We start from the raw sequence: 20,435 nt of genomic DNA, 5'->3' as shown, positions 1-20,435 counted from the left end.
TACTATTGAAGATTACCAAAAGCATTCCGATCCTTTTGTTGTTTTATATTTATGTTACTAATTTAAAAATAAAGGTAGTGTAACTTTTAAATTTATAATCTTATGTGTAATTATAATAGCTTGTAGTTGTAAATGTGGATTGGAAAACTTGGACTTGAAGGACGATGGTGTTGCGGCTAATGAAGATGAAGCAAGACTAGGACCTGAGGAGGCTAATTGGGATGGGGCATTTGAACAGGACATTATTGCAAGTTTAGTTGACATAGAAATTGATAGAGATTGGTCAACATGGATTAGAGCTTGCCCGTAAAAAATTGATCGAGCAAGACATTGATGAATCTTTAAGACTTTGTATACTGTTATAATTTGATTTTCTTACTTTTGTTATGGATATAAGTTTATTGAAGGCTTCGAGCTATAAAAAAAATAAATTGCGTGCCAAGGATAACACAGTGGTGCTAAGGGTGATGCTACATAGACAACATTTTTTACAACAAAATCTAAGTGGTAAGTTGTTATTAGTATTTATTACTTACATAATTTTTTGACCTATCATTAACAGTTTGCTACTTAATTTTTGTTGAAAATTTATTATGAAAATATTGTCTGTAACTTTATTCTTGTTGGTACTTGAGTAGTTGATAAGTTTGTCATCTTCAAATAAGATAATTAAGGTTCAATTCAGACTTACACCAAAAATTGATTGGTATCTTAACCTAATAATTTTAAAAATTAATTAATATTTTAGTTTGATAATAAGAAATTAAGGATAGAATGCATTTGAAATACTAGAGAAAAATGGATATTTATCCATAATTTACAAACTATTCAGCAAAATGCCTCTTTTTGAAACTATTTAGCAAAAATGTCCCAGTATTTTAAACTCGATTTTAACAAAATCAAATTATAGGTGGAACTCAACATTAGCAATGTCAAATTCTATGTATATAGGTAGAACTCAACATTGGCAATATTAGTTTACCAAAAAATAAAAAAAATTAACAATATTAAATTCTATGCATATTTTACCTAATGTCAAGTTTCCCTAAAATTATACCTAGAACTCAATTTTAGTAATATGCAGTTTTACGCTGAACTTGATTTTATTAAAATTAAATTTAAAAAATGGAAACATTTTACAATTTTTCCTTGAAATACTATCCATTCTTAAAACAAAAAATAATAATAATAATAATGTGATAAGTCACATCGACAAAAAATAAAACGATAAGAGGGTCCCACACCATCCTAGAGGCGTACAAGTGTAAGCATCAGGCTTCTCCAAGGGCCAAGATTTTTCCAGACCATTCGGTTGTCCCTCTCGAACTTTCCTCTGTTTTTCTCTGTATTTTCTATATAAACATTTCCCACATTTTTCTCGGCGAACAATCAGTGAGTCACAGCTTTATCAGTGTTTTCCCGCGCAAATCCGAAAGACCCATTTGGCCTTTATCAGGTAAAGCATCCGGTTTTCATTTTCTCTTCTCTTCTCTTCTCTTCCTTTCTTCTAGGTGGGTCAGTTCATTTTATTTGTGAACAGTTTTTTCTTCACTTTCTTTTACTGTTTTCTCGAGAAACAAACAGAGTACTACCTTCTTGATCTTGAACACTTTAATGCTTAATCAATCACTAAACTTTTGTGGGTCATCATAAAAGAAACGAAACGAAATGCTAACACCCTTTACTAGTTAGCATTTTGCTACACACACTCTCTCTCTGCATTTTTTTTCCCGAGAAACAAGCAGAGCATCAGCTTGTAATTCTTAGAAAAATTTATACTTTCCTTACTGGGTCAGTGGGATTTCACTACGCCATCGCTCTTTTTCGAAGTTTTGCGCAAGTGGGTTAGTTGTAGTTTCTGGGTTAAGGCTATCGATTAATGTTTTGTGGCTATTATATTTACTGGTAACCATTTTCCTTCACTTTACTTTGCCAATTTCTCGTGAAACAAACAGAGTTCTTAACCCGGAAGACGTACAGTTTAAGCTATCCCTAGGCTTGTTTGATTTATGCACGATTGAAATTTAACAATTAAGCCCTTCGCTTTCGTTTTGCTTCACTCTCCTTTTTTCTCTCAACGTGATTATTTTTACTGTTGCATTTTTCTGACGGTTTGTTGCAAATGGGTTGTTTGGAGTTTCTGGTCAAGGCTTTTGAATATTGTGTAGTTGATGGATAATGCTAAGCTATGTCAATTTTACCATAAATAGTTTCCAAATTAATGTGCAAATGAATGTAATTAGTGTCACATCAACAATATTTTGACAAATCATTTTATGTAGTAAAATTTGTAGTATTGCTCTTGTTGCTGTTAGTTGCTAATGCTTGTTGCTGTGTTTGTTGAAATTCACAGAGCATTCGTGTGTGTTGCTAAGAATTGGAAAAAATGAGCCGTGCTGGGATCAATGGGGACTTGGTGAACCACCTGTTCAATTTCCCGGAGAGCTTTGAGAAATTGATGTTTCCTTCGCAGGAACACGAGTCCAATGAGAACAAGGGTGTGTTGAGCATTCCAGTTGACATTTTGGACACTCCCAAGGAGTACATTTTCTTCATGGACGTGCCTGGTCTGTCCAAGTCTGATATTCAGGTGTGTCTATCTTTCCCACCTTCCTACATTGCCAATGTTTTATTTTACAATATTGTGTGCTTGAATGGTTTGGTTGGATTTAGAAGTTTGTGGAATTTGATGAAGAGGAGGTACAAGGTTGAGAGAGCTTGTAGTGATAATTGCACATCCATTTTTGATTTGAAGAAGAAGAGAATGGTTTGTTTCTAGTTAGGTGCAAAAATTTGATACAGCATCTACTGATGATGCACATCCAATTTGTTTTGATATGGATATGGTCCATTTCATGTAGAAGATTTGATTTTTCATGAATCTATAGGTATACTTGATATGATGTGATTTTTTCATGAATCTATAGGTGTACTTAATTTTATGTGATTTAAATACTCATTCTGCGCGATTAGGAATGCTCTCTGATTTTCGATAAATTAGGATCATGTATATCTATATATTCATAAAAAGTTAAATCTTTGATGTGAAATGGCGCTTTTTTCTTTCAAAAATTTGAGGGAGAGGATCCCTTGTACTATCCTTTATGATACAAGAGAACTTCATATGTATATTGAGCGAGGCTGTAGGTCATGAAACTTGTCTAGGAATTTTATGTTTGATGGATTTAATGAATTTTTGGTATTTGCAAATAATTAAGATTTAGCTAGAAATGACACATATTTTGGAAATGGCTATGGGAGACTTGGGCCCGTTTGGTAGAAGAGTTTAAGTAACGTTGTTTGTAGTATTTTGAATACGTGTGGGTGAAAAAATATATAGAAATATGTGTAATGTTGTTTAAAAATTGAAAATGAGTTGCTAAAATGCTCTACCAAACCGGTTAAAATTTATCATTTCTCTCCCAAGCCTTTTGGTCTTTATGAAGCCTGAATATGTATGTCATACTGAAGACTTTAGTAGCAAACTAAACTGTCTAAATGTTGTGCAAATGATATATATTTGGGAAGCTCTGCCTAAAGTCTTCTTTTTACTTTGTTGCAGGTGATGGTTGAAGATGAGAACACTCTCGTGATCAGGAGTGGTGGAAAGCGAAAACGTGAAGATGGAGAAGAAGAAGGTTGCAAGTACCTCAGGCTTGAGAGAAGAGCACCAAAAAAGCTTCTGAGAAAGTTCAGATTGCCCGAAAATGCTAATGTGTCAGCCATTACAGCCAAATGCGAAAATGGGGTTTTGACTGTGGTTGTTGAGAAGCTTCCTCCACCACCCAAGTCCAAAACTGTTGAAGTTGCCATTTCCTAAAATAGATTTGGGGAGGATGGGAAAGACAAAGTGGGAGTAATGAGTTTCTAGGCTTCTAATTTGTGTCACCACCATGTTGTAGATAGGTTTTAGTTTAGGCATCAAGTTGGTTGTTATTTGAATGCGCATGTCAAAAAATTCCTGTGTATCTTCCTACTACTTTATGTAGTAAATGGTGTAGTGTTTTGATTCATGTAATGTTATTTTTATGTCTTTTATGATCACTGTTTGAGACCGCCTTGGATATGATAAATTGAAGTTGACACTAGGGACAAACAATGTCTGCAAGGCACTGAGGATGTAGAAATTATTTAGAAGCCTCTGTTGGAGTTCAGTATGACTTGTAATTACTAGTTGACCAAAACATAGTAGCTGACATAGCCTAATCAACTAGAATTTCTCATCCATTTTGAATGTGTGGATCCTTAGTGAACTTGTGAGAGGATGAAAGTTTCAGTCTAAATATACCTAAAGAAAAGCCTCTCACTTAAAACATTTTTTATTATAAGTCATGTTTTGGAGTTTGCCAAAAGATTTTGGAGCGACGAAGTTACTAAGGATTTCTCTCTAGTGCCTACTAAGATGCTCTGGTCTTTGGATGATGCTATTACGTGGAAAAGACTCCGATTTTTCAAAGATTAAAGATGCAACTGGTATTATGTCTCTGTCTTTGACCAATCGATTGAGGGGTGCTTCTTATCATATTTGTGGTGATATGAGAGGATGATATGATACATGAATAATTATCTAACTGACCAAACCAGAAGAGCTTATATAGCCACAAATCAACTGATCTCATAGATTATTTGATATATGGATTCTTCCCTTTATATTCCTCTTACAATGTATGGGCACATCATGAGAGGATGTATTGTAGAGCAAATATACCAGGTATCTGATACATGAATAATAATTGCAAATCAAAATCTTCATACGATACAATCAACACAAAGGGATTAGTAAGTACCATTCAACGCAATCCACACGAAGGTTAGAGGTTAACCATTATGTTGGGTTTGGAACTTTCCAGTACAATTGCTAACCTGAGTATTAAAATACAGTTTTATCGAGTTTACACTAGTAACATTGCTGATCTTTATGGTTAAATTACGCATATCATTTTGGTTCTTTCCTCAAGTTGATGTTTATTCTCTTTTCATCGAAAGAGCAAAACCCTGTGCAGTCCTTTTTGGCCTGGTAAACTACATGTCGTTTTCCTTTCCATCCAAACTATACTTGATTTTTTGTTCCATGCATACGGAATACTACTTTACAGCATAAGAAAAGTATAGCTTGAGTTGATAAACTGGAATATAGAGAAGATGAACCAGAGGTCATGGTCTCCCATTTCATGCAAGTGCAATGAATTGAATCTCATGACTATGATGTCGGGACTTTGCAATCCAATCTCATTCAAAGAAGGGGACAAATATCCCCCCAAAAAAAAAAACTATGGGCCAAGGGGATCTGGGAAGGGATTATATTAAGGTGTGTAGCAAAGCCCAAAAAGCAAGTTTGCCGCACTTGAGCCTTGAGGTCTGTTTCTAGATTAAACAAAGCATATTTCCTCTTTAACAAAAAATGCTATGGAATAGTTGGGGTGCCATTCGTACCAGTAATTGATGCACTAGGCTGAATAATCTCTTTCCAGCTACTACGAGATATGAATAAATTGAGTATTACATTGTGTTTCCTAGATCAGACAGTATAGTGAATGAGTTGTCAAGATTCATTTTTGGTGACTTTTCTTTTCTTTCGTGACTTGAGCTTCTTTTTTGTGGAACCCTCTTTAGCAGGACTATCCCCATTCAACAAATGCTCATAATCTTCAAGACTTGCAAATGGGGAAGCTGCAGCCTTGCCACCAGCCTTTGGTTTTCTTTTTCTTTGGTCAAATATCTCATCCTCATCCCCATCCTCATTATCAACATCATCATCTGCATCCCCTATATCAACATCATTGCCATTGTCACTGTGATCATCATCTGCAATGGCATCAAAATCTTCTCCCTCAGCAATATCTGAGGGGACATCTGTTTCTGCATCGCTGACATTACCAACCAAGTCTTCATCATCTTCATTAGCAACTTGGTCCAAATCATCATAATCATAGTCACCATCTGCTTCCATGGAAACATTAGCCGAATCCAACATATTTTCAATTTCTTCGTTATCACTCTCATCACCGCCATCCACTTCACCGTCATCCACTTCAACACCATCCACTTCAAACAAATCTTCAGCAGCCTCTTCCTCTGCTCCTTTCTTCTTTTTCTTTTTTGGTTTCTTGGAGGAAGTCATTTTATTCACATAAAACTTGTGAAAGACAAGATCCTCAGGGGGTACATCAACTTCAGCCAAAGAGAGAATCTCTGGCCCAATTAAATTATTGTTCATGTCAAGCTGGAGACAAAAATCAAGTCAGCAACACAATAAAAGGTCCATGATTTCATCACTCAAGAACACTAGACAAGAATTTCACATTAGGATTTTTTTTTTGGTGGGGGGGGGGGGTACTTAAGGAAAAATATTTACAGGTCTAGAAAGTTCAGTATAGAAACTGACCTTCCTAGAAGGTTCGATTTGGGAACCACCATGCCATGTGCTTGGCTTTGGTTTCTTCTCCATGAATTTGTCTAGAAAAGCAGTCAGTGATAGGTCATGCAGTGGGTTTCCATTGTAGACAATATTGGCCCCCGAAAGAAGGGTTTTAGCCATGGTAGCAACCGAAGGGTGCGAATGAGAAGCAAGTACCACCAGCTCCCACCAGCTTACATGATTCGCATTGCTGAAAGTGCATTAGAAAATTAGAAAGAGAGAAAAGAATGAACAAGCTATTAGATAAAGAGTAAGGCAATGTGTTAGAAAATTTGCAACATAACCCAAAAGAAAAACCCTGCACTAGGTTGTTCCTACAGCAAAGATGTTCAATGTTGCTTAACTATTACACAATGACTAGATTAAATATTTATAATTTGCATGATTTTGTGGTTTTCTGTCCAAAGTTTTTTTTTTTTTTTTTGGATGTAGGAGAACTTTACTCAGATTTGTTGTACGTCGTGGAGCATACTATACAACAATCCTCACTATTAATCAAACCCCTACGGGCAACTGGACCCCACCTGCTAGAACCAGTTACCGAGTAATCCAGGGGCTTTTCACCCTTGAGGAGCTAAGCAGTTTATCCTCACGCCCAGAAGGCCTCTGTCCAAAGTATTGTATTATAGTCTTTATTGCCCATGTATATATGTTGCACGCTGTGGAAGTTAGAACTAGTTAAAATAAGCTTAGGATAGACAACTGACCAGTAAGAGGGTTCTCTATGCCGCAGATTGTACCCTCCAGGCAACAAAGATGACTTAGAGGATACTTGACGTTGCTGCCCATTAAGTTCAGATAAGGTTTTGGATTCCTCAAGATCTTTTGAGTCATTTCTCACAAGCAATTCCTCTCCATCCGAAACATCTTCAGAATCAGAAGCAGGAGTGTCATCTTCATCATCAGAAGATGCACTGTCAGACTTAGCAGCATCACTACCATGAACAAGCCCAACAACATGTTCTTCTTTCTTTGATGTAGTGTTTGGTTCATCATCAGTTTCTTCAACAACATCTTCAAAATGTTCAAGCTCTTCATCAATTGACTCATTCTGAAGCACCATGTTCCTGTATGGTGATAGAATTCTTATTTCAAACGTAAAAACATTTACAATGGAGCACAATGCAGCTCAGAGAATCCTAAAATTAAACCCATCTTACCACAAGGGTGGCCTAGCTTTAAGAACTTCAGAGAGGAGAAAAATGCATCCACAGGCAAATTGAGGAGGCTGCTGAAGTGCAACCTGTAGGTGTGTTTGCATATGTAATTTTTGTCAAAGTACAGGACAAGAAAAGCCATAAATCCTTATTTGACAGACCCAACTCTGACTACCCTATGGATCTTCAATTAATAATTCACGAGTTACAAAATGCTCAAACATATGTACAAACAAAGACCAGGGCCCTCATTTGTGACAAAAAAAAGATCTTGCTCTTTCTTTATGGCATCAAAAGAGCATAAATGAATGCAATACAGAAGGTAAATTCTGGGTCTATATTGATAAGGTACTTTACAACGGGAAGCACATGTAGAACTATCCAAGTGGATTGCTTTTGTTCAACATCTGCTTAAAAAAGGACCAAGCTGAGAATACTAACCTGCAAAACACGCTTTGCAAAAGCTGCAACACGCTTTAAATTCACATCACTTTTCATTGCTCTAAGAAGAAGTCCAATAAACATTTCAGCCTGAAAGACAAGCCACGTAAAGATCAATCACAAAATGAAAACAAGAGAGAATGCAAAAAAAGCTGCACGCCAAACACTAGATGGGAAAGGTCTGCCCCTTCTCCACTGGAAGAAAGTTAACGATCATGTAGGGCGAATGAATCAAAGAAATGCCACTCTGCTCTGGCTAAACCCAATTCTTTGGTACAAGTCAATTGGGGAAGAATAATAATGAAAATTGAAGAACAAGCCAGTAATGTTAACACTATCATCAAATCACATATGAAAAATTTGTCATCTAACTAAATAAGAGATTGCCACATTCTCAAAAGATAACTTATGTCCTGCAAACCACCTTGAAATTCATATTTTTAGGATGGATATTATTATCATTATTTTTGGGAAACAATTCCTTAGAGAGATCTTAAGTTTGTTACATACTATCTCAATAACTGAAGAAACAATTTCCACAGCAAGCCCACACGGGTCAAGAAGATAGTCTTCACTTTTAGGGCTGTATATGATAAAGGAGAACCTACAATATCAACAAGGTCATACTTAGTCTCCATTTGTTTTGATGGAAAACCTTTATGTGAAGATAGTTTTTTGCGTTTTCTTGTGTTTGGTAGTATCAGAAAAAAATAAATAAATAAAAAAAATAAAAATTTTAAAAATAATAATAATAATAATAATCTCTTGATTTTCCTTATTTAGCTTTAGCATGAGATAGGGTTGTTTTCCCAAAAAAAAATTATGCATTTTCATGTGTTTGGTAGTATCAGAAAAACAGGGCATTAGGTAGAACTATTAATTTGGGGGTTCTCTCTCTCTAACCCCCTCTGGCCCTCCCACCCGTGGGGCAGGGGGTGTGCCTCTATTTTTCTAATCACCTCTATTGTAAAAAAAAAAAAGACTGCGGGCAATCTGTACTCAGCATAAACTTCAAAACTACCTTACCAGAAACATAGATGTCAAAGAGGATCAACGTAGGTACAATAGAACAAAAATATCTAAATCCATGTAGAGATGAACTTGAATTAAAACATCCTCACCCTACTTCCATACCAGAAGCTAGTTTAAATATTCAAATGCCATCATATGACAATGGAATGCCAAGAATTGTGACAACAAAACCCCAAAAAAGTTGAAAGATAATAATAATAAGAAATGGAATTTGCAAGTTCTTATGAACTATTAGAAATGGAATTCACATTGTATGTATCTGCAATTAAACAAAACTAAACCACATTAAATATAATTGATTATTGAGCTAAGCCTTTCAAATATATCATTATCCAGAGAAAGGAAGCACACATTAAATAAGCTCAAATTTACATACCTTTGAAGAATTCAGGACAGATGGAAGTAGGAGTTTTGCATACAAGGCACGGTAAAACCGGTCGCTAACAATTTGGTTCTTAGATGAGATCTTATCAAGAAGCATTAATGCTTGAACTCCTACATTAAAATTCTTTGAATGAACCTGAAGGTAAAAGGTTTATATTAACATCTAGCATATTATAAAGGCAATCATGAGATATGAACATCCATATGACAATACAAAAACAAAGATTTCTTCTCACCCAGTTATCACTATTAATTGACATCAACCATTACACTTACCAATTTAAAAAGCGTTGGTGTTTGGACCTCAATAATGTCATCAGCTTCATTGCTTGAGACAAACGGAAATGCTCTATTAACTCCCTATGAGGATGAAAGTGAAAGCACAGGTAATTAGCAAAAATATTCAGAAAAAAGCCTTTCAGAAAGCATGGCCATATCAATTGGGAAGCTGATAAAAAATCCTATCAGAGTAATTCTCGACTTAGATATAACGAACTTTTGTACTGACCGTTAGAAGAGCAGATAAAAGCCGTGAATCCAATTCAACATGAGTTTCTGATGAACTTTTCACTTCGCCATCCTTCTTAGAACCATAAGCTTTTCTATCCACTGCTTTGCCACTTTCATCTATCTTTTTATCAGCTTCAGCCTCGGTAATCAGAACCTGAAATGGTGAATTATAATCAATGGACTTTCTAACATTCTTAGTAATTCAAAAGGACTACTCAATATTGTAGTAATTGAACTACACATCTGACAAAAGAACCTGAGTTGGTAAGGTAGAGGATTTGTAAAATTAATTTAAACATGAAAGAAAAAATATCATTAGAAATGATAAAAAGTTAAAAAAGTAGTGTACTCATACCTTGAAAAGTGCAAAATATACATCTATTAAACGTTTTGCCACCTTTGGTCCATCTCCCCTATGATTGAGACGAATTTGGCTCAAAAAGTTAACCTGCAAATGTACACAACAGATTTAAAATGTTTGCAGGTTAAACAAATGAAAATGAATTGGTTAGTGTGTGTGTGTAAAGAATTGGAGTAATTGATGGAAGTTGAAGTACATAGTTTAAAGGAATATTTAAAATCTAGGTAATCAGAATCAGTTCACTATATGTACCAATGCAGTTTCAGTACATTAAAACAAGTGGCACAAAACAAGAAATAACATGCCATCTGCTCATATGATTTCAAATATGAAATAGTCATACTATATGTGTTTGCTCAGGAATATATAATTCAGAAAGAAAAGGGATAATACATTGAATCAAGCTCAAAACTATCTAGGCGACTGGAATCAGTTGAACTAATGTACAGAGGCAATTTATTTACAGAAAGACAAATGGCATGAGGGTAGAAAGGTAGAAATATCCTAAGTATGATAAGATTCCAGATTATACATATATTCTTATTTTATATGTTCCTCGGGAACCTATGAATGCCTACACAAGAATAGAAAAATGCACCAGACTTATCAAGCACGCATGATCGAATCAGTTTTATCTGTTAAATGTTAATCCTAGTAAACATGATTATGGTGCAACAAAATGCTAAACACTCCTCCAAATATCTCACCACTTTGCTAGGACAGTGGTGGCCATTAGATTGTCAAGCTTAAAAACTCCATCATAAGATGTTATATATAAGACTGCAGCCATTCTTTTTCCAAGTACAAGATTGAAATAAATATGGAGAGTATTATAAAAACATATGGGAAAAACCATTTTCTATAAATGCAGTTTCTCCTAATTACATGGCAGTGATTAAATTAATCAGCAGTTTATATAAAGGGACTTACAGAATGGTACTTTGCTCGAAATCCTAGATGCGGCCGAAAAAGTAAAGAATCCACCTCATCAATCACCACAGCCTGTAAAGAGGACCTCACAAATCAGATAACATCAGCATCCAGAATAGCTCCTCTGAATGTTACTATGTTCACCCAAAAAACCAGAAAACAGTAGTTTTCTATTCCTTTTCTTTGTTTTGTTTTGTTGTGTGCGTGTGGTTTTTTTTTTTTTTTTTTTGGGGGGGGGGGGGTGTTGTTAATTCTGCTTGTGTTTGTGCTTAGTGTCATATGTTTAGTTCACAGCTGGTCCCAAGCCCAGGTAAAGGAGGTGGGTTGCAGTAGGTTGACAGCCAGTGTATAATTTAGTCACTATTATGAATGGATCTAATATAGATACTCATTGGAGCATCTCCAACTAGTGAAACGCTGCATCAGACCTCAAATGCAATGAAAAGTGGGTAAGCCAACCCTAACTAATGTGTTGAGGATTCATAGCCGCTATTTTTTTTTTTTTTTTTTGGGGGGGGGGGGGGGGGGGGGTGGTCCTAATTAAAAACTGTCCATGTATAAAGTGGCATATCTTGCTAGATTTGACTTATAACCTAGGTACAGCCTTTCACTACAGAATAGAATGCAATGTCCTATACTCTTGAAGTTTCAATTTCTATGGGTCATTGGTTAAAACAAGCCAGTGTAACAAGCACATAAGCTCCCATGTCATATATATGGCAAAGAATTAGAAGCAACAACACAGAGTCTGTCTTACCTTCATATTTGGATGGTCAGACAGAAGGTTTGCTAAGTGAAAGTCAGCATTGGATGCGGCCTTATTTTCAGGATCTCCCAGCTGTACGTAACCAAAAATTTGAAGCAGACAAGAAACCAGTTTCAAAAGTGGGAGTAACTTTAATTAGACAAAATAGGTCAATAAGATGAGGCCAAAATTCAATGTGAACCGTGAACTTACTTTGTTAACTAATGCAGAGAGCAGCCTCCGTTCTTGTTCTGATTTACTCTTCAGCAGCACATAAATTGTCTGCAAAATATGAAATTGATGTCACAAAAAACTTTGGCCAACATCAAATTTATATTATTTATGTTCTAATCCACTATATATTTGATTTTATCATTCACATTTATATGCAACATCTGATTAAGAGCTAAACCTCACTGCAACATACAGTGTAAAAAAAAAAAAAAGCTTATTCAAGAACTTAAATAGCTGCAAGATACTTAGATCATACATCCAAGTTACAAATAACTATTACAAGTTCTCTAAAGAGGAATCAAGATCTATAATTAGGAAAACATTTCAGAAAGTGATCTATAAAAGTGAATTATAAATGCTCATGAGTAAGATCAATGGATAGTCAGAGTGAGAGAAAATAAAGAATCAACTAACCTTCAAAGCCTTATTTTTTAGTGCAGGTAACATATCTCTTGATGCTTCCTCAAGTCCAATAACAAAGCGTTCATACCTGAAAAAGAAATGTTTATAATTGTAGAACCAGCAGTGTTCATTTAATGATACAGATATAACACATACCTCTGCTTTAAGCAGTCCTCCCAATACCAGAAAAGTAGAAGGGAATAACCATCCTTTGTCTCGGGAAGATTATCTACTGGTCTCTGCAAGAGGCTCTTCAGCTTACGATCAGGTAGTAAACTGGTAAAAGGAAAATAGAGGGCAGTCAGCGCAGCAATGAAGCATGTAATCTACATACATTCAAAGTAGAGAATTGTTGGATGAGAGTCATGATACAAACAGAAATGTTGAGGCCAATGAAATTCTACACTAACAGTGGACCTGCTTCTAATTTTCAGACACATGTAGATAATACATGACAAACTAGGAACCAGGAGGTTCTCATACATTAATTGACAATTGAAATGAAGAAACTCTAAAGTAATTGAATACAACCAGAAACTATAAAAAGTTAAAAACAGTGATTAAAGTGGCTATGACAGGCAGAGGCCAAAAACCTAGGACACACCTCAACCAAGTACTCATGCTCCGAGAGGCCATTAAGCAACTAACACCGATTAGTCATTTCTTAGGTTATAAGATTTCATGAAATTAGAGAGAGCAAGAGAGAGAACCTTGAAATAAACAGTTCTTTCAGAGTATCAAAACCAGTCAGTGCATGACGCTTCCCAACTTTTGATGTTACCATTCCTGCAACAAATGATCCGTCCATTAAAAGCAACTCAATCACCCAATAGACTACTCATTAAACCCCCTTGCGAAAAAAGAAGTACTCAAGTACATAGAATTTGACACAAATAACTTTCATTTCTAGAATGATCATCAATTTTACACCACATTGAAATACAATATATATATATACACACACAACACCAGCAAAGTGTGGCTATTATTGTAGTTTCCCTTTAGCACATTTATCCATAAGGATAAATAGTGAACAAGCCAAGAATCAGTATTGAAGTAGCATCTAGAGCAAAGCCATACAAAAACAGAGACCTAGCATTCATTAGACAACACTTTAACTTATCAAAGAATTCATGGAACAAAGGACACATGCTTTTCAAGTAGTGTTCTAGATAAAAGCTAATAATAATGGCAAACAATCCAAGAACAACATATCCATAAAAATACTGCTTGACCAGTGATCACTATTGTGTATACCATCCCCAATACCAATATATCTAAAAGAGCATACAACATGCAGAAATCGCTCTCTTGACTCTCCCTAGTCCCATAAATATCAATAGAAGCATGATTAGAGTTCTACAAGGAGGAGCTTGTACATTTCATAAGTCATAACTTTCTCATGGATTCAACAATAACTAGACAAAGTCATGTTCCACCCCCACGTCTATCTCATTCACATGTTCTTTACAACTACACAATATTACTAAGTCACATAACTCTTACAAGCTTAGAAATCCTCTCAACAATATTCTTTTTCACAAGCTTAACCAACCTTCTTTAACCATGACTGTAAACTTTTTTTTTTTTTTTTTTGATAAGTAAGAAGAGAATATTATTAAAAAAGAAAAGTGAGAGAAACACAAAGAGTTCACGGTAGTGAACAATGGAAAAACAAAACAGCAAGACAAAAAGCAGCCCCTAAACTATTCTAATAGAAGAAATAAAATCCGTAAGGGTAGAACAATCCGAGAAACCCCAACAATGAGACCAATCGAAGAGGGTCCTCTGGCAAAACTCTAATAACTGAACCACAGTTTTTTCCTCATCCTCAAAGGCCCGCCGATTCCATTCAGACCAAATAGTCCACATTAAACAGCCTGGGACCAACTCCCATATATCAGAACTATGCTTCCCAAGCCAATGAAACCAACAGAATAATAAGTCCTCAACTGAACCTGGCATGACCCAAGCGATCCCAAACAACCGGAGCATATGCATCCACAAGAAACAAAAATTAACTTTTATAGAATAACCAAACTAGACACTAAAACACCCTTTTGCTTCAACTTCTATACGATCGCCACATTTCAGCATCAGAAGTAAAGTCATTAACAAATCAATTTCAACTTAAAATCTGCAAACTGCACATTCATAATTCAAATGTAGAAACTATTAATTCAAAATAGTCAAACCTTCAATTCCAAAGCAACCTTACCTAAAAGTGCATCGAGCGACCGCAAATTGGCAATTGGATTATCTCCCACCATAACTGCAAAGGCCGAGACCTTATCAGCTGCAGTACCCGACCTCTGTGTGGCCGCCAACATCTTAATATCCCCACTCTGCCCTCTTGAGGCCTCATAATCCTTTGCATACTGTGCCATCAACCGCTCCCCAAGCTCCCTCTTCTTCTCCACCACACTCTTCCATTGCTGCACATTTCTTGCCTCCACTCTCTTCCCCTCTCCAACAACTCTTGCTTCCAATTCAGCAGCATCCACATACCACACTCCCAACCCACTAGCTTTCATCAATGGCAGCTTTGTTAAATTCTTGAACTTATCAAAACCCCTTTGCTTATCACTGTCATCAACTGCCAGTACAGGTGGTTTAGGCTTGAATTTCTCATTTGTGTTCAAAGCTTGGTCTTTTGGCTTCTGGGTATTCTTGTCTCTCTCATTTGGATTGAAATTCTGAAACTTTGGCTTCTGGGTATACTTAGGATTTGGTTTTGGTTTATCAAACCCCTTATTAGGCTTGAATTTCTCATTGTTTTCATTGGTATTGTTGATCTTCTGGTTTTTTTGCTTTTGAGACTTGTTGGGTTTTGGTTTGAGAGGACCAGTTTTTAGAAAATCAGAATCGTTGAAGCCAGAAGAGGAGGATGGGAGAGAGGAAGAGAGACCAAGAGAAGAAGCAAAAGAGGCCACGTCGGATCTGATAGCGTCTATGTCTTCTGGGATTTTTGAAGGTTTTTTGGACTTTGATGAACCAGCCATTGTTGCATGTATGAAAGCTAACTGAGAGAGAGAGAGAGAGAGAGAGAGAGATGGAAAGGGAGACAGGGTTTAAGGTTTGTACTTTGTAGTTCAGTGAGGGTTTTCAAACGGGATGGTGTGAGAAAGTTCGAAGTTTTTGTGAACGATGCAAAGTCGTGCTTATGGACTGTCGGCCCTATTGGGTATCGGCCAACTCACAGTTATTGTGGGCTCGGGTCTAAGGGTTTAGGGTTGGACTTTGGACTTTTGGAGCTCCATGAATCATTTACATAGACAATCGAAAATAGAAAAATGTATCAAATTTTACAAATTTAAGCCTCGACACCGTTTAGATAAATGTGTAAATTTATAAAGTTATTATATTAATTATGTAAATATATATTGATACTATTTACTTTACATTTAGTTTTTTATTCATTATTTATGTATTTTGATAATGAAAAAATAAAATGAATAGTGATTATTGTGTATGAAGAAAAAAATATGGTTAAAACAATCAATGAAAATTTATATTTTAATATAATATAATGTAAAATAGATAACCAAATATAAAGTGTTTTAAAAAGTAAGTGTAAGGGTACGATTTTTACGACCCAAGGATGGCGTTGGGCTCGTGTGTAAAGGGCCCGAACAATATGATTTGTAGAGAGTGGGTTTGGAAAGGCTGGACCTTGGTCGTTGGGCAACGGTTTAGTCAGGATTTTCATGAAAGCCCATACGAAGGTGGATTTGGCCTATATAGCTAAGCCTTATACAGATGTGGTTTGAAAGGTCTCTCCTCGGAATTAGTCCGAGGAGCAGTATCTTCTCACCATTCCTCCCCCCCCCCCCCCCAAAAAATCTCCTTTAGGGAAGTCATCCCCCTCCTTTTTATACTAGTATTTTCTCTCGTTCTTCACATACGTGTCAGTTTCTCCTTATTTGGGGTGGTTACTCGTCTTGTCAACCCTCACGTCAGAGTGGTTGGGGAAGAGCTGGATAGCATGGTATGAGTATGGGTTTGTCAGGCGATGGGCTCCACATTAAGGTGCTGGCAGCCTTTTCCCTTGTGTTGCTCCTGTGCTGAATCTGTCCTTTTCTTCAAGCGTTTTGTGAGATGTCGGGTATAAAATCGTCCTCGGCCACATCCTTAGGCCTTCAAGGAGCTTTTATTGTGTGTCCCTGACAATAGGGCTCCTCGGCCTGGGCTTTGGGCCTTTAATGTGAAGTGGGCCGGGATTCCAATTTTCAGGCCCCACAATAGCCCCTCAAAATCCTGCTTCCCGACTTTTTAGTTGGGAATGAGGGTTTTGGTGATGCTGAGCCCACCTCGTGACTCACTCACATCCTGTATTCTATTATTATTTACGCTTTTCCATTTACATGGGAGTCGTGTCAAAACAAGGGACGCTCCTTTATTTTCTATTCACGCAGAGTCCCTTGATATTTCGGTACTCGAGGCGCGCCTTCACGAGGATCTTCAGATCCTATGGTTGAGGATGAGGTTGGAAATTGAGCCAAATTTTCCTTGTCCGTAGCGTTCCTTGGGAATTCGCATAAATTAAGTGCCACCGGTTTGCTCTGTGTATAAATAGGGTAGGGGGTCACTCCATCTGCACATGAACTCTCTCGTTCCCTTCAGAATCATACTTCTTCTTCCATATTCACGATCTCCATTTCTAGCGCCACTCTGCCTCAAAGCAAGATGTTTGAGGCGTGGATGGGGATGAAAGGTCTTCGCACGCTTCAGAGGCACTGAATCCTCAAGGTGATGTGGTACGGACAAGGATGGCACAGATTCAAACCAATCCCCCGTTTAGAGAGGGGGAAGATGGTATTTCTCCCTCTTTCAGTCAAAATCCGAAACAGGTTCTGGTCATGCCAGATTTTTGGTGTGTCAGAAGAAGGAATTTCCGCCATCAGTGCCGTCTGCCTTGTCGCAGGCAAATTTTCGCGGAGACTCCTCAACTTCCGGCTCCCTGCACCTTTTCTACAACGGTGTAGGCCTCAAGTTGGGTTCCCTGCACCTTTTCTTCAGTGGCGCTAGCCCGAAGCCAGGTGCTCTCTGCACCTTTTCTTCAACGGTGCAGGCCCCTTGTCGGGTTCTTTTGCTGCCTGAGCTATGGGCATGTAAAAGTATTGAGGAATGGTCCCCTTACTCAACATCTTGGAGCAGCAGCCAACCTCTCCTCTGTGCTTCTTCTTCGGCTTTATCTTCATTCTCTTGTATTTTTTCTTTTCACTTACGTAATTATCTTTAGTATAAGTTTATTCCAGCTTTTCATTGTACACTGTACTGTTTCTTTGTCTTAATAAAAGATGAGTTTATTTCTTTCTAAATACTTTTCTTTTCTGCAACAACTACTTTGTGCATGAACATCAAATATACGCTCGTCTTTAATAATACTTGGAGCAGAAAAATGTCTTAAAACAAATTCCTACTAGTTTAAACTTATCGATGTTATCAAGTATCACAATGGTAATTCTCAATTAATTAAACTCTTGAAACTAACCGGAATAACGGCCGAGCACTGTGCGATGCATGCAAAACAAATGTCCGAGAACGATGAACTCCAAATAATTCGTCCGAGAGGGTAGTCGAGTAGCGAGGGACTTCGATTGTGTTTTTGGGTAATATATTGCACTATATTGCATCAATCCCTTTGGTATTGGGGATCCGAGGGTAGACTGGAGAATCCGTGCAGTTTAGGGATTAACCCAACTGTTAACGGGGAGTTCTCCTCGGATAGATTTTAAGGTTCATGTAACATAGTTTTTCTTTTAAGTAGTTGGTTTCCCCACAGGCTTGAGTCCGAGGACCAGGCAAGGCCTTGGTTCCGTCCAAAACTTGTAAGATTTCTTTTTTGTACTTGGTTTCCCCATAGGCTTGAGTCCGAGGACCATACAAGGCCTAAGTTCCGTCCAAAACTTGTAAGATTTATTTTTTGTACTTGGTTTCCCCATAGGCTTGAGTCCGAGGACCATACAAGGCCTTAGTTCTGTCCAAAACTTGTAAGATTTCTTTTTTGTACTTGGTTTCCCCATAGGCTTGAGTCCGAGGACCATACAAGGCCTTGGTTCTGTCCAAAACTTGTAAGATTTCTTTTTTGTACTTGGTTTCCCCACAGGCTTGAGTCCGAGGACCAGGCAAGGCCTTGGTTCAGTCCAAAACTTGTAAGATTTCTTTTTTGTACTTGGTTTCCCCATAGGCTTGAGTCCGAGGACCATACAAGGCCTTGGTTCTGTCCAAAACTTGTAAGATTTCTTTTTTGTACTTGGTTTCCCCATAGGCTTGAGTCCGAGGACCATACAAGGCCTCGGTTCTGTCCAAAACTTGTAAGATTTCTTTTTTGTACTTGGTTTCCCCATAGGCTTGAGTCCGAGGACCATACAAGACCTCGGTTCTGCCCAAAACTTGTAAGATTTCTTTTTTGTACTTGGTTTCCCCATAGGCTTGAGTCCGAGGACCATACAAGGCCTCGGTTCTGTCCAAAATTTGTAAGATTTCTTTTTTGTACTTGGTTTCCCTATAGGCTTGAGTCCGAGGACCATACAAGGCCTTGATTCTGTCCAAAACTTGTAAGATTTCTTTTTTGTACTTGGTTTCCCCATAGGCTTGAGTCCGAGGACCATACAAGGCCTTGGTTCTGTCCAAAACTTGTAAGATTTCTTTTTTGTACTTGGTTTCCCCATAGGCTTGAGTCCGAGGACCATACAAGGCCTTGGTTCTGTCCAAAACTTGTAAGATTTCTTTTTACACTTATTTATGTTTCGAACGTAAGCCCCTAGACCAGGGCGGGGAGAGCTGGCTTGAGGCCAAAAGCCCCTAGAGCTGCCCGCGCCATTGGCACTGCAAGGCGTAGCCCCTAGCAGAAGTTTATGTCGGAGCAACAGCTGCATGTCGCCAGAGATGGAGGAAACCCCGCGAATCTCTGCTTGCTAGAGAGTTGACTTCATCGCCACCTGCGCCAACGTGCAAGCCTTTCCCACAGACGGCGCCAATTGTAAGGGCACGATTTTTACGACCCAAGGATGGTGTTGGGCTCGTGTGTAAAGGGCCCGAACAATATGATTTGTAGAGAGTGGGTTTGGAAAGGCTGGACCTTGGTCGTTGGGCAACGGTTTAGTCAGGATTTTCATGAAAGCCCATACGAAGGTGGATTTGGCCTGTATAGCTAAGCCTTATACGGATGTGGTTTGAAAGGTCTCTCCTTGGAATTAGTCCGAGGAGCAGTATCTTCTCACCATTCCTCCTCCCCCCCCCCCCCCCAAAAATCTCCTTTAGGGAAGTCATCCCCCTCCTTTTTATACTAGTATTTTCTCCCGTTCTTCACATACATGTCAGTTTCTCCTTATTTTTGGTGGTTACTCGTCTTGTCAACCCTCACGTCAGAGTGGTTGGGGAAGAGCTGGATAGCATGGTATGAGTATGGGTTTGTCAGGCGATGGGCTCCACATTAAGGTGCTGGCAGCCTTTTCCCTTGTGCTGCTCCTGTGCTGAATCTGTCCTTTTCTTCTGGCGTTTTGTGAGATGTCGGGCATAAAATCGTCCTCGGCCACATCCTTGGGCCTTCAAGGAGCTTTTATTGTGTGTCCCTGACAATAGGGCTCCTCGGCCTGAGCTTTGGGCCTTTAATGTGAAGTGGGCCGGGATTCCAATTTTCAGGCCCCACAGTAAGTATATAAAATAAAAATAATAATTTTTATGCTAAAATAGATAAATCTTTTTGTGTGAAATGATGTAAATGATCGGGCCATAGAGAAGTGGATTTTATGACATTTTTTCCCTAAATTAAGGTTTTATTTTATTTTAAAATAAAATATTATTTTCATCTCTAAA

At 37.7% G+C, this 20,435-nt stretch overlaps 2 protein-coding genes across 3 annotated transcripts; one reads left to right on the top strand and one right to left on the bottom strand.

The window, feature by feature from the left end:
• The first annotated feature begins 1,298 nt into the window (after positions 1 to 1,298).
• LOC115989037 (17.4 kDa class III heat shock protein) lies at positions 1,299 to 4,044 on the top strand. 2 transcript variants are annotated; one of them, XM_031112687.1, is made up of 3 exons: positions 1,299 to 1,456; positions 2,354 to 2,590; positions 3,563 to 4,044. In XM_031112687.1, exons 2-3 carry the CDS (start codon positions 2,387 to 2,389, stop codon positions 3,818 to 3,820), a joined length of 462 nt encoding a protein of 153 aa, XP_030968547.1. In that variant the 5' UTR covers positions 1,299 to 1,456; positions 2,354 to 2,386; the 3' UTR covers positions 3,821 to 4,044. The 2 variants fall into 2 exon arrangements, with proteins under 2 accessions (XP_030968547.1, XP_030968548.1); XM_031112688.1 differs by lacking the exon at positions 1,299 to 1,456 and adding an exon at positions 1,525 to 1,905.
• A 1,460-nt stretch (positions 4,045 to 5,504) lies between these two features.
• Positions 5,505 to 15,816, bottom strand: LOC115989036 (uncharacterized protein C4F10.09c). The gene is made up of 16 exons (XM_031112685.1): positions 14,833 to 15,816; positions 13,325 to 13,400; positions 12,771 to 12,890; positions 12,627 to 12,702; positions 12,192 to 12,260; positions 11,991 to 12,071; positions 11,234 to 11,305; positions 10,298 to 10,390; positions 9,941 to 10,096; positions 9,709 to 9,792; positions 9,425 to 9,568; positions 8,017 to 8,106; positions 7,579 to 7,661; positions 7,126 to 7,485; positions 6,386 to 6,608; positions 5,505 to 6,223 (listed from the first exon to the last, which is right to left on the bottom strand). The coding sequence occupies exons 1-16, from the start codon at positions 15,614 to 15,616 to the stop codon at positions 5,543 to 5,545; spliced, it is 3,192 nt and encodes a 1,063-aa protein (XP_030968545.1). The 5' UTR covers positions 15,617 to 15,816; the 3' UTR covers positions 5,505 to 5,542.
• Positions 15,817 to 20,435: the final 4,619 nt, after the last annotated feature.

The sequence above is a fragment of the Quercus lobata genome, chromosome 5 (genome assembly GCF_001633185.2).
Source record: "Quercus lobata isolate SW786 chromosome 5, ValleyOak3.0 Primary Assembly, whole genome shotgun sequence".
Taxonomy (NCBI): domain Eukaryota; kingdom Viridiplantae; phylum Streptophyta; class Magnoliopsida; order Fagales; family Fagaceae; genus Quercus; species Quercus lobata.
The sequence above is the reverse complement of the archived record's forward strand: the minus strand, read 5'-3'. Positions and strand labels throughout refer to the sequence as shown.